Here is a 22,112-nt window from a genome sequence, read left to right as displayed (position 1 = left end):
TGCCCCACCACAGCACAGGCAGCAGCAGTGTGAGCTTCACACACACACACACACACACACACACACACACACACACACACACACACACTGTCCCACCATAGCACAGCAGCAGCAGTGTGAGCTTCACACACGCACACACACATACACACACACACTGCCCCACCATAGCACGGCAGCAGCAGTGTGCGCTTCACACACTCACACACACACACACTACCCCACCACAGCACAGGCAGCAGCAGTGTGAGCTTCACACACACACACACACACACATATTGCCTCACCACAGCATGGGCAGCAGTAGTGTGAGCTTCACACATACACACACACACACAAACACATTGCCCCACCACAGCAAGGCAGCAGCAGTGTACGCTTCACACACACACACACACACACTGCCCCACCACAGCAAGGCAGCAGCAGTGTACGCTTCACACACACACACACACACACACACACTGTCCCATCACAGCACAGGCAGCAGCAGTGTACGCTACACACACACACACACTGCCTCACCACAGCACAGGCAGCAGCAGTGTGAGCTTCACACACACACACACACACTGCCTCACCACAGCACAGGCAGCAGCAGTGTGAGTTTCACACACACACACACACACACACACACACACACACACATATTGCCTCACCACAGCATGGGCAACAGTAGTGTGAGCTTCACACATACACAAACACACTGCCCCACCACAGCAAGGCGGCAGCAGTTTGAGCTTCATACACACACACTGCCTCACCACAGCACAGGCAGCAGCAGCAGTGTGAGCTTCACACACTGTCCCACCACAGCACGGCGGCAGCAGGGTGAGCTTCACCCACACACACACACACAAGCCCCATCATAGAACAGGTAACAAAAGTGCAATCTTCCCTCACACAAGGCTGAGTGTGATTAAGGGATAAAGAAAAGGAAATGGGAGGGGGAGGGGGAGCTGGAAGGCACCTAAGACTGGAACTGAAAACAATATTAGAGCCTTCCTCCTCCTCCTCCTCCTCCTCACCTTGCTCACAGCACTGGGAAAATCACAAGACAAGAGCAGAAAGAGGTGCTGGAGGGCTTGGGAGCTTCTGCTTTGACCTGCCCTCTTCCCTCTGGATGTTTGGCAGGAGAGGGTGCAGGCCCGGGATGGGAAGGACAAGGCCTTCCACCCCCATCCTTCCTACTGCAAGCGCTGGCACTGGAGGCCCTGCAGCATGGAGGAGTCAAACAACGGGTTGTGGATTTCCATTTCTCCGGTCTGTAGAAGAAAAGGAATGGATTACTTTCAGATGGTCAATGATATTGAAACCTCTGGCCTGACTGGGTTAATGATACATCTGTTTTAACTCTTTGGGGAAAGGAGAGCGCCAGTCTCCCTCCCAGACCCTCGGAATACTTTTGCTAGGCCGAATACAGCTTAAGCGTTCTGGGACAGTAGGCTTAGGTTACATAAGAACATAAGAAAATGCCTTACTGGGTCAGACCAAGGGTCCATCAAGCCCAGCATCCTGTTTCCAACAGTGGCCAATCCAGGCCATAAGAACCTGGCAAGTACCCAAAAACTAAGTCTATTCCATGTAACCATTGCTAATGGCAGTGGCGATTCTCTAAGTGAACTTGATTAATAGCAGGTAATGGACTTCTCCTCCAAGAACTTATCCAATCCTTTTTTAAACACAGCTATACTAACTGCACTAACCACATCCTCTGGCAACAAATTCCAGAGTTTAATTGTGCGTTGAGTAAAAAAGAACTTTCTCCGATTAGTTTTAAATGTGCCACATGCTAATTTCATGGAGCGCCCTCTAGTCTATTATCCGAAAGAGTAAATAACCGATTCACATCTACCCGTTCTAGACCTCTCATGATTTTAAACACCTCTATCATATCCCCCCTCAGTCGTCTCTTCTCCAAGCTGAAAAGCCCTAACCTCTTTAGTCTTTCCTCATAGGGGAGCTGTTCCATCCCCTTCATCATTTTGGTTGCCCTTCTCTGTACCTTCTCCATCGCAATTATATCTTTTTTGAGATGTGGCGACCAGAATTGTACACAGTATTCAAGGTGCGGTCTCACCATGGAGCGATACAGAGGCATTATGATTGCTTGATGGTAGGGATGGGTGAGAGCTAAAATTGCACATCCTGTAAGGAATGTATTCATGTGTTTTCTATGGGATTTGTGAGTGTTAAAGTTGACTTTTTTTTTTTGCTAATAAAAACTACAACTGATAAAAATAAAGAATATGTTTCATGGGGAATTAACAGACTTCTCTACAAGTCTTCTGGTGTGCGGGGCTGCAGGTTTGGAGTGTGGGCTGATTCTTTGCAGGGCTCGCAATATCAATTATTGTGTCAGTGTAAGCCTTAGCCACGCATGATGCTGTACGTGAGCTTTCGAGGACCTATCCTACGTCCCTTCTTGAGATATTTGGATGTCAGGAGCTGTGTGAGGTGGCGCGATAACTCATTTACTACATCATTTTGAGATAATTCCCATATTGCAAAGGTGCCAATTTTTTTCTCCAGGAGCCACACAGCTACTCGACCTCTCTGCAACCAAGAGCTACAAAAGAATTTGGTGCTGTCTTACAAGCAAAGAAAGCTTGGGGCAACAAAGGGAACCATCAGGGTCTGGTGTGGAAGACATACCGGAGCCAGACCCGGACACTCGTACACAGTGTATTCTCCATTTTCATTCTCTGCTTCGGACTCTGTGGACAGCTGCTGCTGTGGCTTCTGACCGCCCGCTGCTGCTTCCCCAGCCCTGGAACAAGGAAGAGGAAAAAGCAGAAACTAGCATACCCTGTTGCTAGCCACATGCTAATAGCAGACTAGCTGGGGCTGTGAGAGAGCAAGACACAAATAAGGAGATGATGTGGCTTGCTTCACGACATGGAGTGAGGTGGTAGTAGCAGACGCCAGGGCTGCAAGCCCTCTAGAAAAACGCATGCTATTGCTGCCAGCCCGTGGCACAGTGAAAGCTGGTGGCCGCGGTGGGATTGGACCTTGGATCTGCAGCTGGCACAGCAAGGTGCTGTCCCACAGAATGAACCTGAGGCCTTCGGCGGCGGACTCACTCTTCCATTGCCTGAATCCTCTTCTTCTCATTCTGATAGTGATGGACCTGCACCGACTGAGCCAGACGGATGTCACCAGACTGATTGGGAGAAGGAGAAGGAGGAAGAAAGAAAACAAAGAGAAAGGGAGCATTACCCGTCTCAGGAATTTGATTGGAGGGTGGCTCTGTCTGACCTTTGTTTATTTCCCTCTGTCATGGGTCTTCTCCCTGCTCCCCCTCCCCCCAGGGAGAAAGTAGCAGTCATTCTGCAGGAAATGGCTTACAGAGCAGCACTTTTATAAATATATATATATATATATATATATATATATATATATATATATATCTCCGTAGAAACAGAAGGATCCATGTTTACGCTTTATTTAGACTTGGGCAAGCTTTCTGCCTTCTTCCAGTTCTTGGCTGGCTCTAGTTGATGACTCCCTGATAACATCTACTATTTGTTTGTTTTTTTACAGTGCTCCAGTGTGCGGTGGGCTGCGAGGGGCACAGCTCTATAGAAGGGAGTCGCTTAGTTATTCAGGGTCCCTGCCCTGCCCTCCCTCTCCCCCCCTCAAGGCTTTCCTCCCTTGGTCATGGTCAGAGCTGGCTGCTTGCCAAATGGCTAGGGATTGCTCACCCGCCGCACTGGGTACCTCTGGCTCCCCCTGTAGGCGGTGTAGGCCATCTTCTGAGCCAGACGCACCTCCTTCTGTAACCTGTAAAACAGGAAAGGATGCTGAGACAGAAACTATTCACTTTCATGAGTCATTTCACAAGACTTGTGTGGGTTTGATTTTTTTTAAATTTCACCCATTTGTGCATTGCTGCGTGCACTTTTTCACCATTGCTGGAAAGGTTTAATGTGGGGCCAGCAGAATCTCAGAGCCCCAGAAACAAACAAATCCCTGGAGATTACCAATCCATGACATTTATTTATAGAAACAATATTTGAGAGGGGTGGTGATGGTGGGTACCATGTTTGAATATTCGGCTCTGTCCTGCAGAGGTTTTGCTCCTGCGTGCAGCTGGTTTGCCTCTCTCTCAAACTTGGCAGGACTGAGACCAGAATGAATTAAGCACATCATGCCCTCCCCGGAGGAGTGTGAAGTCCTGAGCTTTTAATCTTGATGGGCACTGAGGGTATCATAATATGCTTGTTTTACGTCTCTTCTTATATTAAATGGTATTTAATAACGTGATAGCAAATGTGCTTCAGTTGCTGAGGATTTCAACATCTGACTCTGTGCCCCAATATTTGTTGGAGGGTGGGGGGGTGAGGGGGAGTTGATGAAGGGGGGGGGGTTGTTTCCACGTCTAATATTCATTCAGAATCCCTCCCTGTTTCTAATCTTACTGGTTCAAAATCCCACTGAGGCATCCGGAGCTGCAGAAAGTCAAGATTTGACGTTCTCCACTGTCTGCTTTACTGTTTCCAGTAAAGAGAATGCCAGCCCCAGGCCTGAGCTCCTCGCCACGATGGCGCCACCTTGTGTCCAGTTTGGACACTGCTGCCACGTCCCCATTGAGGGTTTTGCCTCTTCTGTGAAGTCCTGCAGAGTTCTGGTTGTACTTGTGCCTTGTACTGCAGCAAAGTAAGGCTGAGCAGGATGATGTCACAGGTGGGTCATTTCCAGGAAAGCACAAGAAGTCATGGGCACAAATTACAGCAGGGGAGACTGAAGTTAGAGGTTAGGAAGAATTTGCTCACCGTGGGCTCAGTTCTTCATGGGAATGAGTTCCCCAGGGGGTAGATATCTAACACTGGAGAGTTTTTAGAGCCAAGTTAGACACAGACACACACATCTGTGTGTCTGTGTCTAACTTGGCTCTATACAACTATAAGTTAAAATACAAAAAAATCATCTCAATGGTATAACACAGTCAACAAATCATCATAAAGACTGTAGACAGAAGTAAAGCTCAAAACATCAACACGCCACAAAATAAATATTATAAAACAGGATCCTCGCAGGCAGGTGATGGGTTAGATGCCCTCATGAGGTCCCTTTCTATGACTCCAGATCACCTCCAGGGATATCCACATTTTTCTTTTACTCTAGATCAGCGGTGGGCAATTCCGGTCCTTGAGGGCCGCAAACCAGTCAGGTTTTCAGGATATCCCTAATGAATATGCATGAAATTCATTTGCATACAACAGCGGCAGAGTGCATGCAGATCTCTCTTATGCATATTCATTAGGAATATCCTGAAAACCCGAGGACTAGACTGCTCACCCCTGCTCTAGATGATCTTCTGGGTTCCCTCCATCCCCCATCTTTCTATGAATGTAAATGGCCTCCGCGTGTCCTTTCCAGCCTGTCTTTCCATGACTCTAACTGACCTGCTGAAGTCCCTTCCAGCTGGAACATAAGAACATAAGACCTGTCATGCTGGGTCAGACCAAGGGTCCATCAAGCCCAGTATCCTGTGTCCAACAGAGGCCAATCCAAGTCACAAGTAGCTGGCAAGTACCCAAACATTAAATAGATTCCAAGCTACTATTGCTTATTAATTAATATCAGTTTATGGATTTTTCCTCTAGGAACTTATCCAAAGCTTTTTTAAACCCAGTTACACTAACTGCACTAACCACATCCTCTGGCAATGAATTCCAGAGCTTAACTATGCGCTGAGTGAAAAAGAAGTTTCTCCAATTTGCTAACTTCATGGATTTACCTCTCGAGCATCGCAAGGCATGGGGGAGCAGGTGGGGGGAGGGAGGGCTCCCCTTTTTGCAAGGATGCAGGAGCAGTAGCAGGGAACGGGGTGTCTTTGTCCAAACACGGCTTGCAAGGAAAGGAGCGGCAGAGCGGCAACACCGTGTTGCCAAGGTCCTCTCACAGGTGCAGGATTGGGCCGGCGGCCAGTCCATTTCACAGAGCTTTGGATGCCCTTGCCCCTTTTTTAGGGGGTGGGTTTGATGGGGCAGCTGCAGCTCAGACACAGATACCTGTGAGAAAAGGCCCCTGGGAGGTGGCCCTTTCAACAAAGCATCCCTCAGCATCCGCCTGCTCTGCTTAGCAGCAAATCTTTCTATGACTAGATGACATGACGGGGCTCCTTTCGGCCCTCTTTTCTCTGTCCCATAAAGGCATACCTGGGAACTCTCAGGATTTCTCCCGGAGTCTCTTTGTTTTTTTTGTTTTTTTAAAGCTGGGCACTTTACTACTAAAACCAATGGACAGCCCAAGCATTAAAGGAGAAGGCACCCAAAGGGAGACAGCTAGAGAGGGAGGGGGAGAGAATGGCAGGTGGGGGGGGGGGGAGAAGGAAAGGGAATAATCCCTGGAAAGCCCTGCGTCCTGGTACGCTGCACCAAGGGAAAGAGCCCAAGGCTTTCTCCTCAGGAGCCAATTAGACTTCTTTTTTTTTAAACCCAAGGACTCTGCTCACCTCAGGAGCCTCTCCAATAATTTCCTTTTCACTCTATAGGGCTGCAGTCCACAGCACAGGATGCTTGCCTACCAGCTGCTGGAGACAGAGAATACTGGCAGACAGGAGTGACATCAGCGAGCCTGTTGATCTCTGTCTCCATCTGCTGGTTGGTGAGCATAACCCATCTGTCTGGACGGGTCTGGCCGGATAAAGAGGAAAGAAGAGTTTTCTTACTGGAGGCAGGGAATCCTGCTGTACCCCTGAGACCTCTCTCAAATATCTTTTAAACAAGTCTAATGGTGGAATCAGAGAGGAAAGTTCAAACAACGCAAATTCAAGGCTCTGGACTTATTCTCTAGATTTTCTAACTCCTTATGAATAACCTGCTTATCTTGAATCGAACCCAACTAAGTTGTAGACGTGTTGGACGATTGCCCCATCCTCCTATCACTTTCCTCCAGGGCAGCAGCCTGCGACTCCACCTTGACGAGGATATCCGCAGACACATTCCCCAAGGTAGAAACTGACTTCTCCTTAGAGACCAGAATAGCCCAGACTGAGTCTAGAGTAATGCCAGGAGGGCACGCAAGGGAAGATCTAACTTCTACATCAGCCAAAGCCGTGTCGAGTACTGGAATCTCAGTCACTCTCTCAACGGTCTCCTCTCCCTCCCGTGCCATTTCCCCCTCTCCAATGTTTGGCTCGCAGCCTGCTCTCCTGGTCCCGCTGAAACCGGCAGCGCGCGCTTCCGTGCGCCATCCCCCAGCGTTGGCGGGTCTGGCACGGCAGCCCCGGGTCCCCTCCTCAAAGACGGTAGAGGTGGGGGAGACAAGAAGGGTAACTGAATTCACAAAAGCCTGGGATAAGGGCAGGGGGGTCTCAGCTGGGAGTGGGTGGGCAGACAAAATAGGTTATTACTTTTCTCTGTTACTCGTTGTTCCCTTTTCTTACCTGTCCTTCCACCCCCTCTGCTAATTAACAGCAAAGTCAGGGGGATCACCACTCAAACGTTCCCAAGTATGCAGAAACCAGGATCCCCTTAGACCGTTTTCTTGTTTTGTTTCAAGCAAGGGTGGAGTCTGTGCGCTGTGGCCCGTGAACGCAGCGTTAGGGGCTCGCTGTCCGGGGCCAGGGAGGGGAGTCAGAGAAGGACCGGCCTTACCTGTACCAGCAAAGAACAGCCACCAGCAGACCAGAGACCCCGACCGCTGTGCAGATCACCACCAGCACTGCAAAGAACGAGGCAGAGGGAAGATATTTCACTTCCAATGTCTTATTTATCTGACGGAGTTTCCATGCTCTGGAACTCTGGGTGAACTTTAGTCCTCTAATTTTATTTTATTTGTTTCCTTTTTACTGTCCAGGTAGTTTTCTGCTGCACCTTTGGACTTCCAGGTCCAACGGAACCGGCCTCTACCGGGCTCCAGCAGGTTTTATCCTCTAGTCTGATATCCTGTAGCAGACGGTTCTTAGCTGGGGGGGGGGGGTGTCAAACCATAGCCTCCTCTGTACCCCAGCTAACGTGGACCCTAAGTCTGGCTATGAGGTGTGAATGACGAGTATTCCTTCCCTTCCCCCCCCCCCGGGGACCCCAGGGGCCGTGAACGCTACTTCCACAGCATCCCCAGCCCCGTTCAGCCTGGAGAACAAACCTGAGATCTCTTGCATGGCAGCATGCAGCACTGCCAGGCCCCAGTTCTTTCCGCTTGTGTGTACCTCAAAGATGCTTTGGATACGGCTTTGGGAAGCGCTGCTAGTTTTTACAAGAGATCTCACCAACAACAACAAGCAGCTGGGTGCATAGACGGTGGGGAGGGGGAAGAGAGGTTTCCAACTGCTCTTCCCCTCTTCCCCCTCATTTGTCTAACGAAACAGACCCCAGACACCGCTGGAACTCCCAGGATCTGCCGTACTCTGCTCTGATCATTTGCTCCATCTGACCCGGGGGAAAAGACAGGGAATCAGAGCCTGGTTACGACTCACTCATGGACACGGCATCATTCAAGCTGGGCTGGGGGTCCTTCCGGGGCTCCTGGATGGCCTCTGTCTGTCTCGCTGGCAGAGTGGGCAAGGATGGCGGAAGGGTCCTAGCCGGTGCGGTGGGAGTCGAGGTCTGCGTCGGGAGAATGGGATCGTCGTTCAACCTGGAGGAGTTGCCGGTGGCATTAGATCCAGCTGAAGATGTAAAGATAAAGTCAGATGACAGTGCCCACGGAGAAGGGGAAGAAATGACTGCAGTGGGGGGGTAATGAACGTAAGAACCTCCACATTGGGTCAGACCCAAGGGTCCATGAAACCCAGCATCCTGTTTCCAACAGTGGCCAAGTCAGGCCACAAGCACCTGGCAGGATCTCAAATAGACAGGTCTAAATATTGAATGGGTTTGTGGGACTTGAATTCCCCGCCTTGTTGAGTGGTAAAAATTGAACCAGATGAAAAAGAGCCAGGGTGGGTGGAGTTATCCACCTAGAGCCAATATTTGGCCTAGCCAGGTATGTCTGGTGAGAATAAAGTTTCTGGGATATCTTTCCAGCTTGCTGGCCCCCTCAGTATCACCTCGTGATATCTGGGGCAGGGACCCTGTGTGCCTGTGCCTAGCAATGCTCCTGCTCCTCCCCTTTCCTGTGGCACCTTACTGGCTCCTCTCCCTTTAATGCCTCTTCGTGGATCCTACTCCTCCCATGGCCCCTTCCTGGGTCCTCGCCCTCCTATTCTCTCCCCCTCCATCATGGTCTCTTCTCAGTTCTTCTTGCTCCTATTTCACCCCGAGGCCCATCGAGCCCAGTACCCTGACTCCGACAGTGCAGATCCCAAGGAGTAGATACAGGGATACAGGGTGGCTTTCTTTACTCTACCAGGGAGCTGTCATCCAAACCTCTTTTGGACCCCTCTATGCGAGACGCCTTGACCACATTTTCTGGCAACAAAATCCACGGCTTAACTGTGAGTTGAGTGAACAAATACTCTCTCCAATTTGTTTTCAATCTGCTCCCTGCTAATTTCAGAGTGTTCCCTAGTCTTACTGCTGTGCTGAAAGGATAAATAATTGTCCCCACTCCATCATGTCCCCTGTCCGTCACCTCTTCCTCAGGATGAGGAGCCCTAACCTCTTTAGCCTTTCATCCCCTTTCTCTTCTCCGTAGCTTTTCCAGTTCCCAGCTTTATTTCCCGTTCCCAAGATTCTATTTGTGCTCTTTAAGTGCTGCCGCACACTGAGCTGAGGATTGTCCGCGAGGACTCCTTTTCCTGGCTGGGATTACTTTTCCCTCCGTGCATCACTTTGCCCTTGTTCACATTCAGTTTCAGCTGCCATTTAGATGCCCAGTTCCCCGGGCCCCTTCTGCAGTCCCTCGTGGTCTGCTTGTGTTTTACCTACTTAGAATATTTCCTGTGGCATCTGCAAATGTGATCCCCTCCCTCACTGTTCCCTTTTCCAGATGGTTGATGGATAAGTTAAACCCCACCATTCCCAGCGCGCATCTTTGGGGTGCACTCCATTATTTACCTTTCTCTGCTGGGAAAATGCACCTTCTTACCTTCTATTTGGATTTAGATGGAGAAGCAATAGGAGGGGAAAATGTGCGTGGGGGTCTGTGAGCTACCTGGCCCGCCCAGGCCCTGTAAAGCAGAGTTGTCCGTTGCATGGATTTCCTCGGTACTGTGGGACAGGCTCACTGGCCCCGCACTCATCTTCCTTCCTATTGCTGCCACCACCACTGTCTGCCCTGACCAGCTGTTCTTGCTTCCCCCCCCCCCCATTCCCCAGCCACACCGCAGGGATTGCTTGGGTGGACTGTACCATCGACGCTGGCCTTGATCCCTGGAGGCTTTGCATCTTTCGGGCTCTTGCTCAGGAGCGTGTGGATGAGGTCTGGGATGCCGCTGGGTTTCCGGTCAGAGAAGGCTGTAAAGCAAAAGGAGGAAGGCCACAGAGACGTCAATGGAGTTCATTCTCTATCTTTGAGTCCCTCGCCTCCACAGGAGCCAGATAGGAAGCCACTGTGAGAGCCCGATTTGCTGCTTCGTTCTCACGTCCCCACGCACACATACATACGCTGCCTCGGAAGCCACAGTTATCGCACCATTCAGCACCCCTAGAGAACAGAGAAAGGGAGCCTGGGCCAAGGGCCAACAGTGCCCAGGAGCAGCCGGGTGGTTAGAAGGCTGATATGCTGGGCCTCAGGTCAGCCTTGGATCTTTTGATGTGTTCTCCCCGCCCCAGGGCCGATGGAAACTGGAAAGCAGAAACTTGACCAGCTCTTCCCTGTGTCATTCATCGGATTCCTCCTATGATTTCATGCCCCTCTATGCGGCGGGGGCCAGGTTGGCCTCTTACGGTTGAGCTGATGCTGCTCTGGGTCCAATAACACTTTATTTGAGCCCTGCTCTTGCATCATGGCTCCTCCTGTCCGAAGGCTCCACTTGCATGGAGAGAGAAGGGGGCACATGAAGCAGTAGCAGGGCTCGGGACACCCCCTCCCCCTCCCCCCCTTAACATCTTCTAACCCGGCCCGATCCAGGCATGTGCTGCTCAAGTCAGAGCCTTCCTCTTCCAGGGCAGAGTCTGTCAAACCTCCCAGTTCAGCGGAGAGCAGAATAAAAATCCTGAGGAATGTCCCAGGCGGACAGAGCCCTGCCTGGTCCCGAACCGGAGCCAGAGCTGCAGCTGGCCCAGTCAGCTCTGGGGAGCCAGTCAGCAAACTCAGAGAAGCCTAAGGATGCTACGGCCAAAAGAGAAGCCACATCCTGTGCTCGGTGGTCTAGTGCCACTCTGCAGTAACTTGAGGGACCAAATAATCTGAAGCAGATTTCACACCCGCACCCAAAGGCATCACCCGAAGGGACCGTTCTTACCCGCAGCCGAGCAGAAGTGGCAGATTATAGTGAGGGAGAGCGCCACAGTCGGGATCGCGCCGCCCTTCTCGAGGAGGGACCGGGACCCCCGTCTCCCCATGAAAGACCGGCCTGTTGCTTCTCGCTCACGTCCCTGCTCAGTCCCACACCGCCGCAGCAGTCGCACCTTAGTGCTTATCAGTTCCCCCCCCTCCCTCCAGAACAGGGATGGGGGGAGGTAAGCAGTGGGCAGTGGGTTGGGCCCCAGGCCAGCCTTGGGAATAATGAGGGAGCTCCTGATGCCCTTTTTCCCACGGCCTAACATCTGTGACTTTCTCACAGGACAAGGGCGCGTGGGGAGGAGAAACTCTAAAGCATATGAAGGACTTCCTCATGGCCCCAGCCCTACAAAAAGGAGCCTTGCAGCCCTCCCGGGCAGACAGGCTCATCTCACAGGGATTTTGGTGCAGGCTCGGCACCGGTTTGCCAGCCTCTCTCTACACCACCTCCAACCTGTCTGTATCCCGACCTCACTGAGCACTGCTGCACTCAGGCACTGCAGAGTGACAGTGGCATCTGAAGCTGGGGATGTGTTCTTTTCCAGAGCCAATGTTAGCTGCCGCTGTTCTGATGCCACAAGGGTCCTATTGTGATCGCGGTGGGAATGAGGTGCTATTTCAGGGGGTCCCCCCCCCCTGTGGCAATTCCCGATTTGGTATTACAGGAGTGGCTGCCCCAACCCCTCCCCTTCTCCTTACTGTGTTTTCGCAGCCTCCTTCGGAGACAGGTCCCTCCAGGGTCCTCCTGGTACTGGGGCAGGCAGGGGCCACACTGCTGAGCCCCCAGCACACAGGGCTGGTGGCGCTGTAGGAGGCAGGAGATCTTTGGGGGGCACTGGGACAGATCTGCAGGGTGGGAGACAAAAAGAACGGCAAGCTCTGAGCAGCAGAATCATCCGGCACCTCGGGTAAGGAAATACATTCAAATCCAGCTTTACAGTTCTGGTTTTATTTCATTCCCTGAGGAGATATCGTGGAGTTCACAAAGAGTTTGACAGCGCCTCCTGCTTAGCTGCCCTGCCGTGGTACATCGGAGGTATTCGGGGCTACTGCTGTACCATCATCCTACCTTCCCAGTGCAGGCAGCACCGGATTTAAGATTTTGGTGCCCACATGGCCCTTCACTTCTGAAGCTGAAGAAAACAGAGGTAGCTTCCTCTTTCTTCTGCATGTTTAACCCCTTCCAAATGTGGCCACCTTGGCGGCTGCCTAATTCTGGGCCTGAGTGCAGGTATCACACTGACACACAGAGAGTCTGAACACAGCACAGACAGCTGAAATGCAGATCTCCCAGCACAGCCTCATGTGGATGTCACTGATATGCGGAAAGCATGAATACAGCATGGAGCCCTGAAGAGCAAATCTTCATGGGAACCCCACACCAGAGTCGCACTGATCCCTGTAAAGCATGAGCACAGCATGGACAGCTGAAGAGCAGACCTCCATCAGAATCTCATGTGGGCACCGCCCTGATACGGGTAAAGCCTGAACACAGCACAGAGAGCTGAACAGCAAATCTTAATCAGGGCTCCATCGTGCAGACAAGGTGAAGCACGAATTCAGCACGGACAAGCTGATCTTTATCACAGCCCCATGCAGGCTTCACAATGATAAGGCCTTGCAGCTGTAGGAGATACAGGAGACCTGCAGGTGTGGCAGGCAGGATACAGGAAAATAGGTGCGTAAGGTACAGGAGACCTACAGGTGTGGAAAGAGACAAGAGACCTGAGAGCGCGAGAGGATACACGAAACACACAAAGATACAGGAGACCAGTGGCTCCGGGAGACACCAGCACAGAGAAAAGTGGAAAGAAGCACACACACAGGGATACAAATCACTCTCCATTTGCCATAGGCAGGAACACACACAGAAGCCCCCCTGCTGGGGGATCATTTTATCCCAGGGAACCAGACATAGAACCCCAGGCGGAGGCAGTCACAGATCTACGTGCAAAGAGCCTGAAAAGTGGACAAGGGATTCCATGGAAACGACTCCTGGAGAATGCCATGGGGTACCCAGACTGCTGGTCTGATTCTGGTAGGCATGCTGGGCACAATCACACACACACACTGCAAAACATGGACTAGCGTTTCCTCCCTCCCTCCTGCATCCCAGCCTTACCTGCAGCCTCCAGGGACAGCAGCGGCAGCAGCAGCAGGGACAGGAGGAGCCGGGGTTGGGGGGACCCCTGCTTCCAGCGCTCAGCCTGCATTGTTCCCCAGGGAGCTCCCTGAACCCCACCGCTCTCTCACCACCCACCCACCCAGCTCCCTGCTTTGCACACGGATGAATCCTGCCGAGCTCCCACTGAGGTCTGACTCTCTCTTTTCCTTATGAATGAATGGCGATGGCCGAGAAGGGAGGGGGAGTAGACAGTGGGAGGGTTGTGTGTGGAGCCAGATTTAGGTAGGTAACAGAGGCACGTGCCTGCCTACAGTGTCAAATTGTGAAGGCTCCAGAAGACCAGGATTCCCTCCACGACTCTCTGATTGCCAGCAAAAGCTCCCCCTACCAGCACTGTCATTTTAAACCTGGCCCTGGCTGTTTGCTTTTGTGTGGAGTGTGACTACAATCTGCCAGCTAGATGCAAAACGTCGAGATAGGAAAAGGAGGGATTCCTATAATTTGCTTGGCTGTCTGTTTTGTGTTACTTGTTTTTGCGAATAACAATCTCCCTTACCCTCCCCCCCCCATTTAATCACTTATAGTGATCTTGCAAATGCCACCTCTATTGTACTTGCAGGGTGTGGGACAGAAGGAGGAGCAGAAGAATGTAGGGACCCAGGTTCCGATTCCACTTTCCTATCATCTCTCACTGCAGCCCCATGTTCTAATCCCACCACTATCACCAGCTTTCACCTGCTAGCCTACTGCTAACAACAGATAGATGTGACATCTGCAGATCCAGGTTCAAATCCCATCACTGCCAACAGCTCTCACTGTGTGGCAACCTAGTGCTGATAGAAAAGACCTGTACAAATAAAAACCTGTGCTCCAGTCCCACCCCTACCACTAACTCTCACTGCCTGCCATTCTGCTGCTGAGACGACAGAGCTGTGACAATCCCATCGCTGACACTTATTCTCTTTCTGTGACATATCTATCTTTTTCACTCAGTGCACAAATAAGCTCTGGAATTTGTTGCCAGAGGATGTGGTTAGTGCAGTTAGTGTAGCTGGGTTCAAAAAAGATGTAGATAAGTTCTTGTAGGAAAAGTCCATTACCTGCTATTAATCAAGTTTATTTAGGGAATAGCCACTGCTATTAATTGCATCAGTAGCCTGGGATCTTCTTAGTGTTTGGGTACTTGCCAGGTTCTTGTGGCCTGGTTTTGGCCTCTGTTGGAAACAGGATGCTGGGCTTGATGGACCCTTGGTCTGACCCAGCATGGCAATTTCTTATGTTCTTATGATCTTGCCCATATATCGCAAAAAAAAGCATAGCAGAATTAGAAAAAGTACAGAGAAGGGTGACCAAAATGATAAAGAGGATGGAACAGCTCCCCTATGAGGAAAGACTAAAGAGGTTAGGGCTTTTCAGCTTGGAGAAGAGACGGCTGAGGGGGGATATGATAGAGGTGTTTAAGATCATGAGAGGTCTAGAATGGGTAGATGTGAATCGGTTATTTACTCTTTCAAAAAGTACAAAGAATAGGGGACATTCAATTAAGTTCCTAGATGATACATTTAAGACAAATAGGAGAAATATTTTTTTTCTCAACACATAATTAAACTCTGGAATTTGTTAACAGAGAATGTGGTGAAAGCTGTTAGTGTAGCAGGTATAGACAAGGTTTGGACAAGTTCCTGGAGGAAAAGTCCATTAACCATTATTAAGGTGGCGTTGCAGAAATCCACTCCTTATCCCTGGGATAAGCAGCTTGGAATCTCTCTACCCCCTTGGGATCCTGCCAGGTCCTTGTGACCTGGATTGGCCACTGCTGGAAAAGGGATACTGGGCTTGCTGGACCTTTGGTCTGACCCAGTATGGCAAGCCTGACAGCCATGTGTGTCTCATGTCATAACAGACCCGGGAAATGATGGCGTGGAAAAGATTAGCGGTATACAGGATGGTAACAAACCACGTAGCAATGGTTTAGTGCTAAGGGTTCTAGGATCCTTGTAAAGGCGATCAAATCAACATCATTGAAGATATTTGTCAAGCATTTCCAACTGTTAGTCAGTGTACAGGAAAGCTTCGGTCCCACAACACAGACCGTGTTTCGCCACATGGGCTGCATTGGGAGGGACAGAAGCCCATGAATTCAACGAGTTGCACTGCGTCCCAGCGGTTTTCAGAAGAGTGGGCTCCGTAGGTACAAACCATCCATCTGTCTAGGACAGACAAGTGTGTGTGTGGAGGAGGAGGGGGTTATGTGTGTGTTTGGCGACAACTGAATGGGGCAGACAAAGGGGCCGATGCAATAAAAGGGCGCCGAAAGCGGGCGCTTTCCTAACCCGTGACCAGGCCCCTCTCCTGGGGGCGCCATGCAATATTTAAAGGAGGGGGTCACGCTGCCAAGGAGGCGCCCAGGAGAGGTCGGCTGTCCGCAGGTTAAGCAAAAGTGGACACTCAGGTTTATGCGCAGCTGTTTTCCTAACCGGTGCACGGCCATGGGTTAAAAAAAAAATGGACGCTCAGCGTCCGTTTACCTAACTTGACCACCGGCACTTAAAAAAAAAAAAAATTCTTTTTAACTTTCTAAACTTTTGGCTCCTCCGACTTAATGTCAGCAGGCGTTAATTTCTGAGAGTAAAACTGCGGGTCGGGCGCACGTTTTCTTTTTTGCATGCGGGCTGAATAACTAATAGCTCCGCATGCGACGAGTGCTATTAGTTTTGCGGCGCCTTGGCTGCGGTAATCCCCGTATAGCATCAGGGGCTGTGGGCGCGCCTCCGAAACACGGGGGGGGGGGGGGGGCGCGCTGTTCTGCATGGACCCGAAGGTGTGCAGCAAGGGAGCGGAAGGAAAAGGAAGCGTGAGGTATAGAGAGAGCAAGGGAGGAAAGCCGACGAGGGGGAAAATCCAAAAAAGTGGCGCGCGTGTGGAAAGGACGCCACAAAACTCCGCCATTCCCGCCGCAGGGGGCAGCCGTGGGCACTGGGAGCCACTTGTCCTGGGCCTAGGCCTTCTCTGAAGCCAGAGCCGCTGTAGGGAAGGAGATGGCCACCTCAGCCCTATTACTAGCACGGGGGGTGCGCTCGTGCGGGGCCCTTTCACGATTAACGGGCGCCGAGGGCCCTCCGCAAGAAATGCAAACCGCCGCCCCCACGCCCTTCTGCTTCTCCCCAGTGCTCAGATGGGTAGAGCGCAGGCTTCGGCCCTGAGAATCTATTCTAAAGACTTGCAGGTGAGGTGAACGGGGGTTTTTTTTTTTGCCAGGCATTGCCATAGCAACCACGGGCAGCGATTGCAGAAGCGCTGAGTAAATATCAGGTGGTGGGGGGGGGGGGGGAGATCTTCTATGGCTCTGTGTTGCCTTAGTAACAGCATTCAGCGTTCACTGAATCGATAGAGCCCCCCGCCCCACACGAGACAGACACAGGGAGGGGGAAATGGCTCGCTCTCAAGGAGGATTACAAATAGATGCGTTGAAAGTATCAAGAGCAGATCTCTGTTTGTAGGGGGGGGGGGCTGCATCTGCTCTCTAGGACCCTTTCACCCAGGGGAGGCTGCGGCGCTGTTGCCTGCACGCTCAAGGTTTGGAGCACTTGGCAAGAGCAGCAATCAGGACGAAGACAAATCCTGAAGAGGACTAGATGGGGTGGTGGAGAGCAAGAATGAAAGCAACCATGTTAGGGATCATCCTGGGGCACCTAAAAAACCCACTTCCTGGATGACTTCAGCATCCGCAGATGACATTCTCTCATCACTGGAAGCCCTAGGCCTCACCCAACTGATCAACTACCCAACACACTTAGCTGGCCATACTCTGGACCTGGTACTTGTGCTGCTCAAAATTGACAACATCCATACTATCCCATGATCCTGATCTGACCACCATTTAATACATCTCGAGATGTAGCCATTCCCAACCATGAAACTCTAAAACTGGCTCGACCAACTACACACTTGACTGAGGGGTTAAAGGGGCTCTTAGGGAAGATAAGGCCATTGCAGAAAGACTAAATTAATTCTTTGCTTCTGTGTTTACTAATGAGGATGTTGGGGAGATACCAGTTCCGGAGATGGTTTTCAGGGGTGATGAGTCAGACGAACTGAACGAAATCACTGTGAACCTGGAAGATGTAGTAGGCCAGATTGACAAACTAAAGAGTAGCAAATCATCTGGACCGGATGGTACGCCTAGTAGTTCCTGTCCCCAAGAAAATGAGACCAATGAACACCAAGAAGAGAACCTTCTCTGGAGCTCTCCACAGCTAGAGGGTAGACTCACTAGGAAGAAACTGGAGACCGGGCTATTTGTAGCAGCCTTCAGTGCATGCATAACCAGAATTCTGAACCCTGGAGCTCAGTGAGAATCCAGTACTCTAACCTCCCAATCCGGACCCCTCTTTGGACCTTACTATAATACTCCCAATTATTGCCTACCCTCCCGTCTAAGCTACCAGTCATAGCATTCCCACAAATGCTCTTGACACCTATTCGGTTATAATTACAACATAACAATGCAACCGGTATAATAATTACCGACAGTCCCTGCACTCTTGTACAGCCTGTGCTTCGCCATTGCATCTGTATATGCTATAACATCTATTACCTAATGATTGTAATACCTCCTGTATTTCTTTCAAGGATGTAGTCAGTCAATACTTATTGTAAATGCTAACATGAATTGTAGCACACTTTGAACTCTTCCGGAAAAGGTGATGGAAATAAACCCTGCCGACGGTGATGATACATGGATCTCACTGGATGACGGCTGATTGTCTGAGCCTCTAGTAACCAGGCCTCTGCTTTGATTAGAAACTCTGCTTATTATCTCGGGATCCTCGGTTCTTTCAAGCTTTTTTTTTTTTTTTTTAATTAAAACAAGCAAGAACATCAAAAACAGGTCTTGTGCAACTATACCAAGGTCAGCGAGATTTATGGAGACTTACAATAAAATAATATCCTGTATTCGTGGTGAGATAATGAGGTGAAGTTAGAGCATTGCTGGGAGGGAGGGAGAGTGAGGGGGCTGCGGGTGGGGATTTGGTGCTGAGGCCGTAGGGAGTCTGCTCTGTGTGGGGGGGGTGCCACATGCCCGTCAGTAAGGTTGTGGCTGTGAGGGTCCTGGGCGTTGGTGCTCCTTTGGCATGGCAGACTTGCTAGAAAGGCTCTGGGTGGGATTTTGGCAGGATTTTGCGGTGCGTCACAATGTGCCTGCTAGAGGAGGACGTTTGCTTTGCTGTTAAGGAGATCTAGATCCTAATTCATTTACACAGTAACAGTACAGGATGGCAGTTAAAAGATGAAAAGGGTCCATCCAGCCTGTTCAGCACGATGTTTAGGGTTATAACTGCTACTCTGTGCAAAATACCTCCCCCCCCCCCCCCATGCAGAAATGTTATACCTCCAAGTTCTCACAGGTTATCCCATTTCTTCATGTCCATCCTCTCGGGATCCCTTGTGTTTATCCCATGGCCCTTTGGAACTTCATTACTGTTCTTGTTCTCTCCCATTCATCCACCAACCTTTTCCATGAAAAAATACTTCCCAACATTGCTTCTGAGTCTGCCCCCTTGGAGCTTCATATCAGGACCCCTAGTCTTACAGCTTCCTTTCCATCAGAAGACGTTTGCTTTCTGGGCATTATTCAAACCTTTCAGGTATTTAAAGCCAGTATCATATCTCTCCCGTCTCTCCTCGCCTCAAAAATTATATAATTCAATAGAAACAAAAAAAGGCATGACATCATCATGGCTTAAAGGCACACAATCCCTTTTCGAACAAGGGAGAAATCAGTTGGGTAGAAGTAGTCAGTTCTGGTAGACATTAAGGATCTCATCCATATAGACCTAAAGAAGGTCACAACATTAGCTTATTTAATACTTGATAAATCGCAAATCTTAGGAAGTAAATCCATGCGATGTACAATAAAGTAAAATTAGCATAATATAATAAAAGAACAGCACAAAATAAAATAAGAAAATAGGGACCAAGATGGCAACACGTAGTACGGTCGTGTGAGGTTGTGCCTCGTCCTTCCTTAAGCCTACCTTTAACTTTCTTCGCTATGCCGGCCAAAAGGAAAGGGAAGGGTTTTTCCCTCGCTTCCCCTCATCTTGATGATCAGCATTTTATCACCTCCATCATGGATTCCTTCAGCACCCCCCCACCCCCCCCGCTGTGTGCCTGCTGCTGATGGAGAGAGAAGGACAGCCTCATGAGTTGCCCCTGCAGCCGCTGGATGATCTCATAGCTGCGATGGAGGCAGAGGGGACGCGCATTAGCATGCCATCGGAGCAGAGAGGACTCACAGCTACCCCAGAGACGGAGGGCTCTTTGGTTGCTCTACCACCAGTGGATGAATTTGTGGCCGTGTTCTCTTAAGAGCATAAGAATATGCCATACTGGGTCAGACCAAGGGCCCATCAAGCCCAGCATCCTGTTTCCAACAGTGGCCAATCCAGGCCATAAGAACCTGGCAAGTACCCAAAAACTAAGTCTATTCCATGTTACCGTTGCTAGTAATAGCAGTGGTTATTATCTAAGTCAACTTAATTAATAGCAGGTAATGGACTTCTCCTCCAAGAACTTATCTAATCCTTTTTTAAACACAGCTATACTAACTGCACTAACCACATCCTCTGGCAACAAATTCCAGAGTTTAATTGTGCGTTGAGTGAAAAAGAACTTTCTCCGATTAGTTTTAAATGTACCACATGCTAACTTCATGGAGTGCCCCCTGGTCTTTCTATTATCCGAAAGAGTAAATAACCGATTCACATCTACCCGTTCTAGACCTCTCATGATTTTAAACACCTCTATCATATCCCCCCTCAGCTGTCTCTTCTCCAAGCTGAAAAGTCCTAACCTCTTTAGTCTTTCCTCTTACGGGAGCTGTTCCATCCCCTTTATCATTTTGGTCGCCCTTCTCTGTACCTTCTCCATCACAATTATATCTTTTTTGAGATGCGGCGACCAGAATTGTACACAGTATTCAAGGTGCGGTCTCATCATGGAGCGATACAGAGGCATTATGACATTTTCCGTTTTATTCACCATTCCCTTTCTAATAATTCCAACATTCTGTTTGTTTTTTTGACTGCCCCAGCACACTGAACCGACGATTTCAATGTGTTATCCACTATGACGCCTAGATCTCTTTCTTGGGTTGTAGCACCTAATATGGAACCTAACATTGTGTAACTATAGCATGGGTTATTTTTCCCTATATGCATCACCTTGCACTTGTCCATATTAAATTTCATCTGCCATTTAGATGCCCAATTTTCCAGCCTCACAAGGTCTTCCTGCAATTTATCACAATCTTCCCAACTCTATCACCTGGATGAGTCTATTTCTTCCCCAGTTAGGCCAGCTGTGGTAATTCTGGAAGCTCTATGTCAAGTCTTGGCGTTTCCATCAAGGAGTGTTCTGCCAAGGTTGATTCCTTGTCCTCTTTCTTAGAACCAGCAGTCAACAGGCATGAAGATCAGATTTCTGGAATGGAGTCTGAGATTCTTTTAATCTAGCTGTTATTAAAGACAGATTACCCCTTTCCCATTGTATTGAGGCTCTTGAAATTTGAATCTACTTTTCAACTTAAAGTTGGTTAGTTTTCCCAAGATTATGAGGGAATTTCCAACCCTTACATTGAGAAGGCATTTTTGTGAAATGTGGCTATTCCTGAGGATCAGTTTTCTTCAATAAATAAAGCTTTTTTTCCTTCCAACATCTGTTTGTTCCATGGATTCAAGTCCTGGTCAATCTCCAGCTGGTATAGACTTTTTAAATCTGACAGCTTTCTTAGAAAACTCCGGACTGGAAATTGAGTGTGGTGCTACTTGTGTCGTTTGCTGTTGAGCAGGATATTGGGAAAATTATGAAATTATATTTCTGTAATATTCTCTTTTTTATGGCTAGGCGGTCAAAAGGAGGAAGGGGGCTGAAGGGGGGTGGGGGAACGACGACAAGAGAAGAAGGTTCCCTGCAGGCTGTTTGCAAAGGGGGGGGGGGGGGGGGGGCTGGAGCAGGAGAACGAGAGGGAAGAAAGCAGGCACCATGCAGCTTTATTCAAAAGATTATATTAGGAGATGTGAAAGCTTTCAGGAATGTGGTAGATTGTAAAATATCCATCAACAAGCTAATTGTATGGTATCTCCCGTGGCCACAAAACTGTGAGACGCTGGGGGCGCTGTGATAGTGTTTATACAGTGGGCAATGACTAAGCCGTGCTGCCTATTGTGCCTTTCTGTCACATCCAGTGATGAGATGTGTGGCCATTTCCAGTTCCGCCCTACAGGATCTGCATTTCTCCATGTTACCATTCTTTTCTAGGTCCATAGTTCACGATCCGGTGCTGCAATTACCAGTCTCTCATTTATAGCTTTGTGTTCACCTCTCCTTTACCGCTGCTGTGTCAAAGCTTGATCCCCGGGGGGGGGTTCCTGGGGTAGCTCTCTGTACTCCCCACTGTGTTTGTGCTTCTGCCAGCTCTCTTTCCTTCTTCGCTGCTCTCTTTCAAGAGGGGTTTGTTTTCTTTTTGTTTGCTAATGTTATAGCTGTAGTGGATGATAAGGCCTTTAGGTGGAGCTGTTACTCTTTGTGATTCCCACACATATATCTATCTATTTATTTATTTATTTAAAAACTTTTCTATACCATCGCAACG

General features: G+C 49.6%; 1 protein-coding gene across 1 annotated transcript in view; it reads right to left on the bottom strand.

Moving 5' to 3' along the window:
• Positions 1–615: 615 nt before the first annotated feature.
• Positions 616–22,112, bottom strand: part of LOC115080804 (oocyte zinc finger protein XlCOF6-like) — a 41,181-nt gene continuing 19,684 nt past the window's right edge. Inside the window, exons 7-14 of the mRNA XM_029585228.1 lie at positions 12,031–12,177; positions 10,239–10,343; positions 8,423–8,614; positions 7,602–7,668; positions 3,702–3,780; positions 3,081–3,160; positions 2,653–2,767; positions 616–1,262 (exon numbers count right to left, since the gene is read on the bottom strand). Coding sequence (XP_029441088.1) covers positions 1,185–1,262; positions 2,653–2,767; positions 3,081–3,160; positions 3,702–3,780; positions 7,602–7,668; positions 8,423–8,614; positions 10,239–10,343; positions 12,031–12,177 — 863 coding nt within the window. The 3' untranslated portion in view covers positions 616–1,184. The remainder of the gene's footprint in view (positions 1,263–2,652; positions 2,768–3,080; positions 3,161–3,701; positions 3,781–7,601; positions 7,669–8,422; positions 8,615–10,238; positions 10,344–12,030; positions 12,178–22,112) is intronic.

Source organism: Rhinatrema bivittatum, chromosome 19 (genome assembly GCF_901001135.1).
Source record: "Rhinatrema bivittatum chromosome 19, aRhiBiv1.1, whole genome shotgun sequence".
NCBI lineage: Eukaryota > Metazoa > Chordata > Amphibia > Gymnophiona > Rhinatrematidae > Rhinatrema > Rhinatrema bivittatum.
Note: the sequence above shows the minus strand (reverse complement) of the source record. Positions and strands in the feature narration are given on the sequence as shown.